At 45.1% G+C, this 14,379-nt stretch overlaps 1 protein-coding gene across 1 annotated transcript in view; it reads left to right on the forward strand.

The window, feature by feature from the left end:
• Positions 1 to 12,204, forward strand: part of LOC144139637 (ecdysteroid-regulated 16 kDa protein-like) — a 39,476-nt gene extending 27,272 nt beyond the window's left edge. The window contains exons 2-4 of the mRNA XM_077671936.1: positions 3,165 to 3,263; positions 10,368 to 10,546; positions 12,029 to 12,204. Of these exons, the coding sequence (XP_077528062.1) occupies positions 3,165 to 3,263; positions 10,368 to 10,546; positions 12,029 to 12,112 (362 nt within the window). The 3' untranslated portion in view covers positions 12,113 to 12,204. The remainder of the gene's footprint in view (positions 1 to 3,164; positions 3,264 to 10,367; positions 10,547 to 12,028) is intronic.
• Positions 12,205 to 14,379: the final 2,175 nt, after the last annotated feature.

The following is a 14,379-nucleotide window of genomic DNA, read 5'->3' on the forward strand; positions in this document are numbered from 1 at the left end:
AAGTTCGAGATATGCTGGGGTTGAGTAGTTGAAATAAGGATATGTGGGGGCCATTGCCATGTTGTACCTCTTGCGGATCCTTTCGAGGTGTATGAGGCTTATGCGAATAATTAGCTGATCAAAGTTTCTGCGGATCGAAGTCTCTTCTGTGTACGTACAGAAGCGGCGACAAACAGTTTTCAGAGGTGTTTGGATTTGTGTTGTTCTCCGATGGGGGCGTTTAGGCAACTGGTAACCTTCATCGCCAGCTTCCTAAGTTGTTCGAAAATTCATTCATGCTTCAATAGAACGTTTTCAAACACAAGCTTTGAAATTTCAATGATAAAGGAGGCCATTTCTAAATAAAACTCTTCCAGTTGCCGAAAAAGCCTGAACCCAGCTTGCGCTGAGTTCAGTGCACAACTTTGGTACAGAAATTGGCGGCCATCTTCCCAGCGACGGCTCCGTCATAGTTAGCAGAATGGCAAAAAGAGACGAGCGGTGTTGGCGCCAGGCCACTATTTGTGTAAGGAATAACGCTAGCGGGTTTTCTGAGCTTGACAACACATTTATGATAAAGAATATCTCCACGCGCGTTTACACATTTTCGCAAGAAAAGGCACGAGACTCTGTCGGTTTACTGCTGTTAGGCTTGCTACCTGCATTAGCCGCTTCGTTGCTCGTGGTCTGAAACACAACGAAAACATTGAAGGGAAACGAAAATGATGAAAATGTTGCTTTCTTTTGTGGGCTCTAAGCGAAGGAAGTGCCTGTGTAGCTGGTTTGCAAACACAAAGGATACTAGACTAGGCTCAATCCTTCTGTAAACATCAAAAGCAGACATGTCTGGGATATATTAAGCAGCAAAACAACGACTGACAATTAGAAAGTGGCGACAGGACGGAAGCTACCCGCCGTGATGGCTGACCACCCGCGGACGGCAAGAGCATTCTAGTGAGCATGATGCAAGCGTAGCATACCAAGATGCCAACGTGGCTAGTTTGCTGCGCACGGCGACCGTTCATTTCAAAATAACTGGGTGACCGAGGTCTAAGTAAGAGCTTGTAAAACAGCCCATTAAACTAGAAATACACTTCACGGCCATCTGGCCAAGTTAATACGGCGCTGGCGTAATTGAGCTTTGACACTTTTGGCATCATTCGTCCTGTCACTTCCTTCTACTGCTCCGCTGTCATTTTGCTGGTTATGAACTTTATACCAACTCGCTCAGATCATGTCCCTATGTGTATTTTTTGTACCTCCTGGCAACGCTGGCTACACCGTAGACCCACTGATCACGGTGTTCGCCAGTTAGATATCTGGTAATGGCTGCAGAAGTTTTGTGGAGACGAAGAACAAAAACACCAGTGTGTACAATATTTCGGCACAGGTTAAATATCTCCAATCGTCTAAATTACCCCACAGGCCGCAACTAACACACACATCACGGCCCAGGTGAAGCGCCTGTTATTTTAAAAAGTTATAAATGAATTAAGACCGATAAAATAGCAACACTGGGGTTTTGTGATTTTGCGATTGGGCGATATCACGCCCAATGCAGTTGTTTCAAAACTTTAGGTGTGGCTTCATGCCATGACCCAAGACGATGGCGCTATAGACCAGCGCTATAGACCACGCTATATGCCAGTGCTGGGATTTCGCACATTATTACAATATGCACTACTTACATACCTGCCATGCTTGCGTGACGTGTAGATAATTTTGCCGAGCGGTCGTCGTCATTGTTGTTGAAAAAGTTTGTTGAGAAAAGAGGGGGAGGGGGTTGGGTTAAAAAGGGGAGCAATGGGTGGCCATCCTATTCCGGTAGGCCGCGGGCCGGGCTGCAGTCTTCGTCCGGATATTCAGGACGAAAATATTTTTCCAATACTGATGTCAGAAAAAAAGAAAGCTCTCTTATGTATTCCACCAAAGTGACGACGAAACAATTACCGTATTTACCCGATTCTAACGCGCCCCCGATTCTAACGCGCACCCGATTTTCCTGGCAAAAAATCCGAAAAAACTTGCACCTACGATTGTAACGCGCACGGGACTTTGTGACCCAGACAAACGAATGCGAGAGAAACGGGTGATCTATTTCCCGAAGTAATCTCACTCATCTCACTCCTCGTCACTCTCCGCTGACCACACCATCTCGTCCTCGGTGCCGTCAAGTGCGTTCGCGGTGCCACACTTCTGAACGAACGTTCAACCATGGTCGATGGGATCGTGGCCCACGCCTCGCACGCCCATCCCGAGAGCTTCTCCAGAGGTGCACGCTTCAGCCGACCGCTCGTTTTGAACACGTGGGAGCCGCTGCTGCCATTGCTGTTATCAAGCGCAAGTGAAACGATTTGACGATTTGTGTGAACGCCGATAGAAAGCCTAGGCGCCTAGGCTTCCTGCGTCCTAAAAATCGTTGCTGAAAGCTTTGGCGCCATCTTGAGATGGCGATGGCGATGGGTGGGTCGAAATTTCCGCTGTTTCGGTAGTTCCGGTTTCGTATCCGATTCTAACGCGCATGCGATTTTTCGGCCTATTTTTCCGGAAAAAAAGTGCGCGTTAGAATCGGGTAAATACGGTACCTAGAAAGAATGCAGTTTTAAGCCACCAGCTTGACTCTTAGGCGGAGCTTGTTGCCCGGTTTTCATTGGGGTCAGTCGCGTACTTTGGATTTCATTTCGGAGGGAGGGGGGGGGGAGAGAAAAGGAAAGCATAAATGAAAAAAAAATGTTTTAAAAGAACCAAAGAATAAAAACCACAGCAAGACATTTACCAAAATCAAAAATACAAAGACTTCGACATGACATCGTACTCCCCATAACTTTCCTCTTGTTATGTTCCTTTTTTGGCCGCCACCTAAGTAGAACGAGTTCCATCCTCCCATCGAAGTGAATCTAAAATAAAGTTGTCTCCCTCTGACCCCCTGAAATTTCAGAATTGCTGATCTTCGTGGTGAGAACACGCATCGAAGCTGCATGTGATTGGTGCGGAGCTTATCCACGCGCAAGCAATTATCGGTAGTCTTTATCGTTTGACAGGCAAAGACATTTTCGTGTTTCGCCCCCCCCCCCCCCCCCCTCGGGGGATTAAAAAATTATTCGCCCTATCCCCCCTGCGTACGCCAGTGACTGGGGTGAAGCAGATACCACATTGCTAACATCATCTCCTCTTCTTCTCTACAGGAGGCGATTTCGCAGGAGTCAGGATCGACCCTTGCCCGGAGCTCCCCTGCCATTTCAAGAAGGGAAAGCCGCTCAAGCTGGAAGTTGACTTCGTTGCTAGTTGGTATTCTTTCGCTTAAGATTTTGGCTCAGTAGACCGCCATTAATAACTGATAATAACGGATACCTGTCGTTTGTTTGTACACGCAGCAGGATTAGCGGTTGTACCAGCAACTGTGGGTAGTTTTTTTTTAAAAAAAGAGGTATTGTGTGGAAGCAATTTTAACGTGTTTTAGGCTGCGTATAAACGCTAAAAAAACACGTCATATCGGTTACAAAGGGCGTCCGTTAGGGCTCGGGCAGCAAACACTAATTGTCAGGCCCGGTATTTCCAGACTGAATTTCAATCTTTTGGTGTGGAATAGCTTGTCGAACATTGGGGAATCCTCAAATGAAGCGCGGTCATATTTTACAAAACTTGTTACTGAGCTAGTTGGCAACATACTCTAAGAAAGAAGAAAACGTGGCGCAAATTAGACGTGGACGAAGGAGACAAGGCAAGACAGATACAGGCGCCAACTTCCAACTATATTCAAAGGAAACCACACGAATTTATACATAACTTACCCAAACAGAAACAACAACAAAAAATAACAACCAAGGTTTAATCATGCTAACAAGTGTAGAATGTGGTGACAACGGCTAAAATAATAAGTACAACACTGCTGATAGTATGACAACGTATCTACTCCTGCCTTTAAGAGCAATCAAGACGGTTCTAATGCGCGTGCGTGCATTACATATTTGGCTATAGTGAGGGAAATGAAGCTTCGACTGACACAGAAGCGAAAAAATGTCGCTTCAAATTGTCCAGTACTATACACATTTAATAGCTGACTTCATAGCCCCTGTTAAATGATAAAACTTAATGCTAAGTAATTAAATTGTGCGTTCACGTGTACAAAGAGTCTTTTAACCAAGAAGACGGCTGGGAAAGAACATGAAACTACAACGGAATTGAGGTGATGGGCTTGATGTTGAGGTGAGATCGAGTTTGAAGGGAGGCTGAGGGTGAGATGTGGTAGAGGTGAGATCCATGGTGTTCAACGACAGCTTGCCCACACAGTGAGTGCGAGAATACTTACACGAGTGCCAGTTTGAGCTGAGGTCAAATCGACTTAGGTCATTGTTTCACCCCTGGTCTTTCGCGATTTTATGCCTCAGTATGAATTTTCCCAAGCCATATTATATGCATATACACAAAGTATTCCAGATACATTTTTTGAGTTCTCTTCTGCGGTATATATTATTATTCTGCATTGAACTTCCTCGCTGGCAAGTGATGCATTGCGTTCTCCAGTCCCCTTCTACAACATGGCCCCGTCTCCCCTCGCCCCCAACACTCGCCCCCAACCCGAAAAATAAAGACAAAACAACAAATATAACTGAATGAAATGAAGAGTCGCCGAATGTAGCCCAAAACGACAAAAAGTAGCCAGATTTGGTTACTCATAGACGAATGTAGCTGTTAAAAACTCGAGATGAAGAGAAGCGGCGTTAGTAGGCAACTGTCGGAATTTCTTTACAATTTTTTGTCTCTCGGAGCAACTTGAGTAAAGTTTGACCTAGAACCATGGGCAGATTTCAGTGTAAACCGACATCGTCTGTCTTCTTGTATGAGGAGATGCCGAAGATAAAATATGCCATCTTCTAGAACAAGAACAAAAAGAATATACAACACAGAGTGTACAGAACAGCAGAATCAATGCTCACTCACTTTTTCCTCCTTTTTTCTCTCTATATGCTGAAAGCCTGCGTGCGTGCCCGGGGTGCAGTACTTACAGGAAGAGTGTTCGTTCTCGGACGCTGCCAAGGTCTCCACACAATTAGGGTTTTCACGGATGTTCTCTTTTAATGAACGAGCTGAGCTTCTACACGTGTAGAGGAAGTGGAGAGTATTTGCTCTTCCGTACAACCATAATAATTGTACTGAGCAGTTACTACTGAGAGCTCCCACTATCTTTTAACGAGCCTGTTATCGTTAAATGACCCTGACTACATTAGGTGGACTTTTGTTCCAGTTAACTGTGAATTCTTCATAAAATGACGGAGGTTCAATTTTAGGATTGCCTCACCTTAGTAAACGGATTTGGTATGCATTGCCAAGGGTGTCGTTTCTCTAATTTCTTCACTCATCTACTGAACTCCAGATGCTGCTAGAAATACCCCGTCAGCATATTTGGCTCGTTATATTAACGGCAAACGGACTAAAACCTAAAATCATTTAACAACTTAATAACTAGCTTATCTTATCAGTTAATATATGCCAAGGATATGCTTCGTGACTGTTTTAATTTGACTTTTTGGTGCCGCTAGGAGCAGGGTACGCTATATGAGTACTTTCTTCATATACACTAATTTTTTTGCACCCTTTCTGTCTGTGAAGTGTGTAGAACACTCCTCTGTGGCACACACCTTTAAAAGGTGTTTTGTCTAAAAAAGGGTATAAGGATAAAAAAGTGTGTGCTCGTTGTATGGGCAGCACAGGTAGGCGTGCCAATGTGGATCGCTTAAGCGCGGAGCAGAAGATACAGATACATTCAACACGCGCAAGTCACAAATGAACTGGGCAAGAAAACCGACGGGATGCACGGGGAGAGCAAGTATGCACTTGCTTACTTTACAAATAAATATGCTCTTGTCGGTTTTATAGCAAGCAGAGGAAAGTCCTCTGATAGAGGACTTGTCGCTATACTCGTCTCGAAAATAAAATATTTTAGCGCTAATTTTGGAATCGTACATTTAATGCCAGCATATGCAAGTCAGCTTGCGGATGGGCAACAACTTTTTAAACGTGAGGCGGAGCGGGCACACTGTTGTAGTTATTATGTTCAATAAGTTATGTAATTTTATGAACGACCAAACTCCTATTGCACACCTTTTCAACAACTTCCAAGAAGGGTGTTGATATTTCCCCAACCTTTTCGATGCGTAGAACGGTGTCGCCCCACCAAAAACAGGTGTGACCACCTTGCAACAGTTTCACAGCTTTTGGAGAGGACTAAAATGCGAACGCTCCGAACGCTCGTTTGGAGCCTCGTTGTTGCGGTACCGCGTGACTTGGCGAGACTGAAGCGGCTGCTTCGCCTGCACTCGATCGCTCAGCGCCAGATGGGCCGCCTGTGCGTGCGTTTCAGCGCGATTGAACCACCTGACTAGGCGAGAGTTTAACGGCTGCTTCGCCTGCGCTTACTCTCAGTATCGGATGTGATGATGCCCAGGTTGAGCTGTCCGTGCGGGTTCTTCAGCGCAGGCGAAGCTGCATCTAAAGCCACTAGATCAGGTTTCAGAGTATCGGCAATCTTTTCTGTCATTGTTGCATGTCGCCGACAGTGGTCATTGGTCGAACCGCGTCACGTGACATTTCTTTACCCCGGAAGACCCATGGGCGCTGACATTTTGGCGCATCTGTGTTGGCGCGCGCGCTCTTCGATAAGGCGTTTTTCCGAGCGCCATGTGGCTGTAGTAAACGTATTGAAAGTGAGGTTTTAAGCCCACAGGCAGAGTAGCGATGCTGTGCTGCTCTGTACTGGGCTGTTTCAACCGGCGGGAAGGTGGAAAACGCCGGCATCACTTCCCGCTGGGAAAGAACGACAGTGGCCTAGCGCAACCTACAGCGATACAAAAACCGTGGCTTAATTAGTGGCTCTAGCATAACCTAGATCCACTAAATAAGCTACGCTAACGAAACCGAGCCTGACCCTATTGCACCGGCGCGCTGTCTCTAAATCTTCGAAAAGTAAACACAGCTGTCATGATTGCCAAACGGCGCCCTGACCAATTCCGCTCGCCAATGTCAGCCGCAATAGGCCGCATAAAGCTGGCCACCCTGGAATTAGGTACCAAAATGGCTGCCGCCGGGTGTCAGTGCAGTCACTCTTCATCACCGGCCTAGGGCAAAGGCCTCCCCCGTTTAATCTCCAATTATCCCGGGCCTGTGCTAACTGCGACCAATTTGTCCCCGCAAACTTCTTGATCTAATCTGCCCATCTAACTTTTTGCCACCCCCTACCACGTTTGCCTTCTCTAGGGATCCACTCTGTTACACTTAATAACCAACGGTTATCTTGCCTTCGCATTACATGCCCTGCCCACGTCCATTTCTTCTTAATTTCTACTGATATGTCCTTAACACGCGTTTGTTCCCTGACCCACTCCGCTCTCTACTTGTCCCTTAACGTTACACCGATCATCTTCCGTTCCATTGCTCGCTGAGTCATCCTCAGTTTAAGTTGAACCCTCTTAGTAAGCCTCCAAGTTTCTGCCCCGTAGGTGAGTACCGGTAAGATGCAGCTGTCATACACTTTTTTCTTCAGGGACAGTGGTAGGCTGCCATTCATTATCTGAGAATGTCTGCCGAATGCACTCCACCCCATTCTTATCCTCCTAATTATCTCTGCCTCATGGTTGGGACCCGGGGTCACAGCTTGGCCTAAGTAGATATATTCGCTTACCACTTCCACGGCCTCGCCACCTATCTCAAACCGCTGTGCTGTTCCGACGTTATTGATCATTACTTTAGTTTTCTGCGTATTAATTTTCAGGCCCACGGTTCTACTCTGTTCGTCTAGTGCGGAATGCATGCTTTGCAATTCGTCCCCCGAGTTACTTAGCAAGGCAACGTCATTAGGAAATCTGAGGTTACTGAGGTATTCGTCAATAACCCTTACTCCCACCTGTTCCTAATCCAATGTTCTGAATACTTCTTGTAAACATGCTGTGAATAACATCGGAGAGATCATGTCTCCTTGTCTGGCGCCCTTCCTTATAGGTATTTTACTGCTATCCTTATGGAGGATGATGGTAGCTGTGGACCCATTGCAAATGTCATCTAGTATTCTTACATAATGCTCGTCTACACCCTGGTTCCTTAATGCCTGAATGACTGCTGAGGTTTCTACCGAGTCAAATGCTTTCTCATAATCTATGAAGGCTATATATAGGGGTTCAGTATATTCCGCGCACTGCTCTATCACATGATTGATTGTGTGAATATGGTCTATTGTTGAATATCCTTTATGGAACCCTGCTTGTTCTTTAGGTTGACTGAAATCTTAGGTGGCGCAAATTCTGTTAGCGATTACCTTGGTGAGTACATTGTAAACGACTGACAGTAAGCTAATCGGCCTATAATTTTTCAAGTCCTTCATGTCACCTTTCTTATGGACTAGTGTGATGTTCGCTTTCTCCCAAGATCCCGGTACACCCGCAGTCATTAGGCATTGCGTGTACAGGTTTGCCAGTTTTTCTACTACAATTTGCCCGTAATCCTTCAAGAGGTGTGCTGTTATCTGATCTTCACCAGGTGCTTTGCACCCTTTCATTTCTTTCAAAGCCTTCCTTACTTCTTCTGTCGTTACTGGTGGGATGTCTATCTCCTCTGAACTACCTTCTGTTTCGGCATTATCCTGGATGTCCTGGCTACTGTATAGATCTCTATAGAACTTCTCGGCTACTATGACTATTTTATCCCTATTTGTGATAACATTGCCTTGCTTGTCTTTAATGCAAACATCTGATTTTTTCCTACGCCTAAACGCCACTTTACTGCTTTCAGGCTGCCTCCGTTCTTTACAGCATATTCCATCCTCCCCATATTGTACTTCTATATGTCAGGTGTCTTACGCTTATTGATTAACTTCGAAAGCTCCAATAGTTCTATTGCGTTAGGTGCGCTGGAGATTGTCATGGTTTGGCGTTCCCTAATTAGATCTTTCGCCTCCTGGGAAAGTTTGCCAGTATCCTGACTAGCCATCGGACCCCCGACTTCTACTGCAGACTCCGTGATAATGCGTGTAAGATTGTCGCTGGCTTCCTGTGTCGTAACCTCTGTTTCTTCGGTAAAACCTGAATATCGGTTCTGCAGCGCGATCCTGAATTCTTCAACTTTACGTCTCACTGTTAGCTCATTGATCGGCTTCTTACGTACTAGCTTGTTGCGGTCTCTCCTCAAATCTAGCCTAATTCGAGATCTTACCATACGGTGGTTACTACAAGTTACCCTTCCGAGTACTTCCATATCCTGCATGACGCCAGGGTTATGGCATAATATGAAGTCTATTTCATTTTTATGCTCCCCATTCGGGCTCCTTCACGTCCACTTTCGGTTCTCCCGTTTGCAGAAGAAGGTGTTCAGGATGCGTTGATTATTCCGTTCTACGAACTCGACTATTAGGTCCCCCCTGCTATTTCTACAGCCCAGATCATATTTCCCAACTGCCTTGTCTCCAGCCTGATTCTTGCCTAATTTAGCAATTGAAGCCTCCCATAACTACGGTATACTGTGTTGTTACTTTAGCTATTGCCGATTCCACATCTAAATAGAGGCGTTCAACTAGCTGATCGTCATGGCTGGATGTGGGCGCGTATCCCTGCACCACCTTGAGTTTGTACGTCTTATTAAGCCTAATCACAAGGCTAGCTGCCCTTTCGGTAATGCTATAGTATTCGTGTACGTTGCAAGCAATGTTTTATTGACTAGAAATCCCACTCCTGGTTCTCTTCTGTCCTCTAGACCACGGTAACAAAGGACGTGCCCATTTGTCTGCAACGTAAGGGCTTCACCTGTCCTCCTAACCTCAATAAGCCGTATGACATCCCATTTAATGCCCTCTAATTCCTCGAACAACACTTCTACACTCGCCTCGCTAGATAAAGTTCTCGCATTAAACGTTGCCAGGTTCACATCCCTATGGCGGCCTGTCCGATTGCAGGGATACTTAGCACCCTCTGCTGCGTCACAGGTCTTGCCACCGCTGTGGTCAGTTGCTTCGCCGCCACTGGAGACTGAGGGCCGTGGGTTAGTTGGCGTCAATGTTTGCCGGCGTCAGGCTGCACCCCAAGCCTCATTTTTTAATTCCATCAACACGCGGATTTTTTTTTAATTCGGTGGCAATTGTCCGGCATCGGGATTCGAACCACGGTCCTTCTGCACGCGAGGCGGATACCTCTACGCCACGCTGCATCGTTACTCTTAAACGTGGTTATTTAGTGGCTCTAGCTGCACCTAATAATCCAGTAGATACACTGAGACAGCTGATTGCGAAATCCGAAGAAAACGCAAACTTTTACGAAACATTGAGCGCGTAATGTTTGCTTTCGCTCGTGATTACGAGGTTTCGAAGAGTTAAACCTGCACCTTTTTCTTTACTCGCTTTTGTGCAGCTGAGAGCTTCCAAAAGCTGGAGATGAAGCTTCGGGGCGAGCTGAGCAACAAGGTGTGGCTGCCCTTCCCCGGATTCCGCAAGAACGCTTGCAAGAACAACGGCCTCACTTGCCCGCTGGAAGTGGGCACTTCGTACACCCTCCGCTCCACGCTCAACGTCCTCTCCAGCTTCCCATCGGTCTGACCTGCTTTTCTGTCTTATTATCTCGCCTTGCACAGTGTACTCTATTCGCAAGCACGCCCCTAGTTTCCTTTGTCACAATCCTGTGTAGTTATGACAGCATAACAGAACAAGTCGAAGGCGTCGTCATAATGAAGCTCTTATTCCGGCTGCTTTTATTACCAATTTGTTCGCCCTGGCTGTGCACTGCGTGGAAGAACGGTGTATACTCATGAACCGAGTTATTTATTACGTGGAACTGCTATGTTCCGTGTAGGGCCTACGCATCAGAAAGTGACGCCTGATTTGTCCCCTGACTTTAGGGGATGATTAGCAAATACGGTTTAGCCTGCCATTTAGTGACATTAAATCAAACTACCATATGATGCACGGTGATACTTACAACCTTAGCAGAATCGCATGAAAAGTGTTAAGATATTTTAAATGGCCCGGTCTTTATTCCTAAAAATATGTAAAGATACAGAAAAAATCTGTACTAATTTTTATGCCGCCCGTTTTCGTTCACCTGTACATAATTGCCAAGAGGAGCATAGGTGGGTGAGTGCCCGCAGGCGTTGGCATAGGCGGCGGGAGGCGAGAGAGCCACTTCCTTTTTTTACCATCGAGATTTCAGTAATTTGTTCGCCCTGAGACGAGCAAAACGGTTGGAAGATCATGCCAAGTACGTCCTCGGCGTTCATTTTGTAATACTGTTTTTTGCTCAATTGATTTCTTGTTTATACTTTTCTTTTTTTGTATTCTTACTTTTTTTCTTCTTTGGTTTTTCCCTGTCTCCCGTAAGTGAAATCGTGCGGTCTCTGCTTCACACAGGCAATAAAATCGGTGATGGAATTTCTCAATTGGTATTTATTGAAGTTGTCAGTTCAAGTTACGGGATCGGAGTTTACGCAAAAAAGTGAGACTTTGTGTTTTGTGGCATTCACCCTAGCCAACGTACTGCTCATGGAAGTAAAATGCTCCTATGCTTAATTATAGGCAGGCGGTACATAAGCCTAATTGTTGAAAACAATTTAAATATCTCATTCCCCAAAGAATATAAAAATACACAGGTGCTACGTTGTCCTGTAGCTGTTTTACATGAATAGAGTTTTTTTACAGACGTCTGGTTATTTGCAATGAATCTATGAAAAGGCAGCCACCTTACTCACACCTTGAACTACACCGGAAAGGCCATGGCCTTCCAGGTGTAGTCAAAAACTGCCCTAAGTATATATAACGGGGAGAAGTGGCGTCTGCCATGTTTTTTCCTGCTTCCCTACTTGACATGATACAACAGTTGTACAACAGTCATTACTGGTGCTACGCTGACTTGCATGGTAAATTTCACGGCATATATGTGGTTGTGCAAACTGTTCCTTATATTGTGATGCGTGGTCGGTAGTGTTTAATTAAGTAGTTAAAATAATGGAATGATCGGGAAATGGAAGATATTGCCGTTGTACTCCTAACGGACGCACCTGTCTCTGTGATTATTTGCAGGTGGATGCCAACGTGGAATGGAGCATGAAGGGAGACAACAAAACCATATTCTGCTTCCTCGTTCCCGTCAAAGTCGTCGATTAGAATGTACCTGTTCAGTTCTTCCGTTTTGCGGCATTTTTATTACCTAGCCAATGCATCCGTATTGCAAATGTCTAATAAATGTTTTTACTAAGCATGCGTTATTTTCAAATTCCACTATTATCCACGGCAAACGAGTAAAAATGTAATGTTCCAGTGCTTACACCTGCAACTAACAACACTGTCTGCTACCAGGTAGGTCAGTTTGCGATAAGTCAAACCGAATAGAATTATGAAGGTGAAGGCTTGTGCATGGGGCCATCAAATTAATTGACAAGCCCTGCATTGTTTCATTGACGGCACAAGCAAACAGGAAATAATTAGAAAAACGGTAACTGTTTTCATCTTTCTACAGCGTAGCTGCGTATGTCTTTGGTTCTGCCAATTTTTTTTTACGTAAGCAAGAACTCTGCAGGCTCCGTGTGTCTTTGGAGAAGGAGGTGCCCCACAGTGCGAAGCGTTCGTGTGTGTGTGCTGTTTGTTTCTGTTTGCGTGATTGCTTACTTTTACTTGGTCCACAATTGCTTTAACTCGAAAAGTGTCTCAAAGATTTGCCACGCTGGAACCGGCGTCGGCCACATTCATCAATGCTCACACTGCCCTCTTTTTTTCGTGGAGCCAATGGTTTGCGAGCCTAGCTTCCTTTTCGTTTGCTCTCACATAGCGGTGCGTACGTCGCGCATGTACTTCTCGTCGCGATGACCACGGATCAGTACAACAAATGATTTTGTAGCTTCGTTCGAAACTCCATGTCCCTTCAGCTTCGCTGGTCATGCACCTTCGCTGAGCGGAATGACTCATGATTTTTTTTGAACTCCAGGACTTCAGGAGGACGAGGGATGGTATTGATGTCATTTGATTATAGCATGAACATCTGCGTGTCCTTGCTGTTTTCACCGGACACAGGAAGCAATAAGGCCTCAAATACGTATGAAGGTTTCTTTTGGCTGTGGACAGTGTTATTTGTCTTTTATTTTTCCTTGAAAGAACTTTGAAACAAGAAGCTTCAAAATTTGGAATAAAGTAGTTAAAACTTTGAGCTTAAGTCCCTGTCCTCAGACAACAACAATAAGGCATATTTAAAGGGCTATTGCAATAACGTTTTTCACTATTTTTAAAGGGACCCCGCAACACTTTTTTCAACTTTTTTTGAAATCTTACATGCTTGCAGAACGTAGGCACCCAACACACCCCGTACTTAGATTAGGGGGTCGCAAAGTACCTCAGCCAAAAATTACTGCTTGATGCCATTCAGATAACTTGGAAACTGGCTCAAAATATTTTTCTATCTTTCCATATATTGACGTTCTTCGGTGGCCCGAATTACGCCACTTAGGCCATGTAGCGGCTGTTGTCTGGTTTTCCTTCAGTTGCAGCAATGCACGCTTTTCGACAGCAAATTTAAAAATAACGCCACAAAAACCAAAGCAGAAACGTAAGGTGTATCTGGTGCGACGAGCAAAGCACGCAGTTCCGCTCCGGGCTGGCGATAAGTATAGCTTTCGCAGTGCTTCCAGACGCGAAGGAAAGAGCGAAAGCGTTTATCGAAAGTGTTGCAGGGTCCCTTTAACATATGAAGTGCTTTTAGAACATACCTAGTAATCGTGTCTAGTCCTTTCGTATGGTTGGCACGATATACCTCAGCCCAAATATTACTGTTCTGCAAGTATCGGAAAAGTAAAACGCATTGAGAATTTTCTCTTTCCTAGCGTTCTTCAAAGATCAGACATCTGTTAAGGTCTTGTGTAACGCCATACAAGCAATATCACTGCTACTGACCTTCTTTCTTCTAGTTGCAACAATAAGATCATTGGTTAGCATTTCAAAAATTGAAACAAAAACAAAGAAGTGACTAAGGCCTTTTCTGCTGTGGTTGTCCGCCAGGTTAGCCAATATGGGCAAGTGGTCAGCGCTGACTCAAGTCACAAAAAGCAAATACTGAGCATACTTGTGAGATAGAGTGCATTTGAGAAGTATTCAAAAACGATTAACAGTAATTTACCTTCATGACCACTAATACGTTGAGTTGTACAAAACCTTCTGGCCTGCAAAGCACATTAAAAGAAGACTCCACCTAAAAAGCTATGAGTAAATGTATTTCCAGTGTAATGCTTAGATCCACAAAGACTTTCCTAAAATGGGCGTTTAGTGCGTTAACTTCGTGAGATGGATGGTGGATGCATTCGAGCCAAATGTGAGTCCTTTACGCTTCGCGCACGATTTGTGGTCAACTTTTGAAGGTGGCCTTTCTGAGTCATTGACACTCCCAA

The sequence above is a fragment of the Haemaphysalis longicornis genome, unplaced genomic scaffold, assembly GCF_048455015.1.
Source record: "Haemaphysalis longicornis isolate Haplotype H1 unplaced genomic scaffold, Haemaphysalis longicornis Haplotype H1 scaffold_1, whole genome shotgun sequence".
Taxonomy (NCBI): Eukaryota; Metazoa; Arthropoda; class Arachnida; order Ixodida; family Ixodidae; genus Haemaphysalis; species Haemaphysalis longicornis.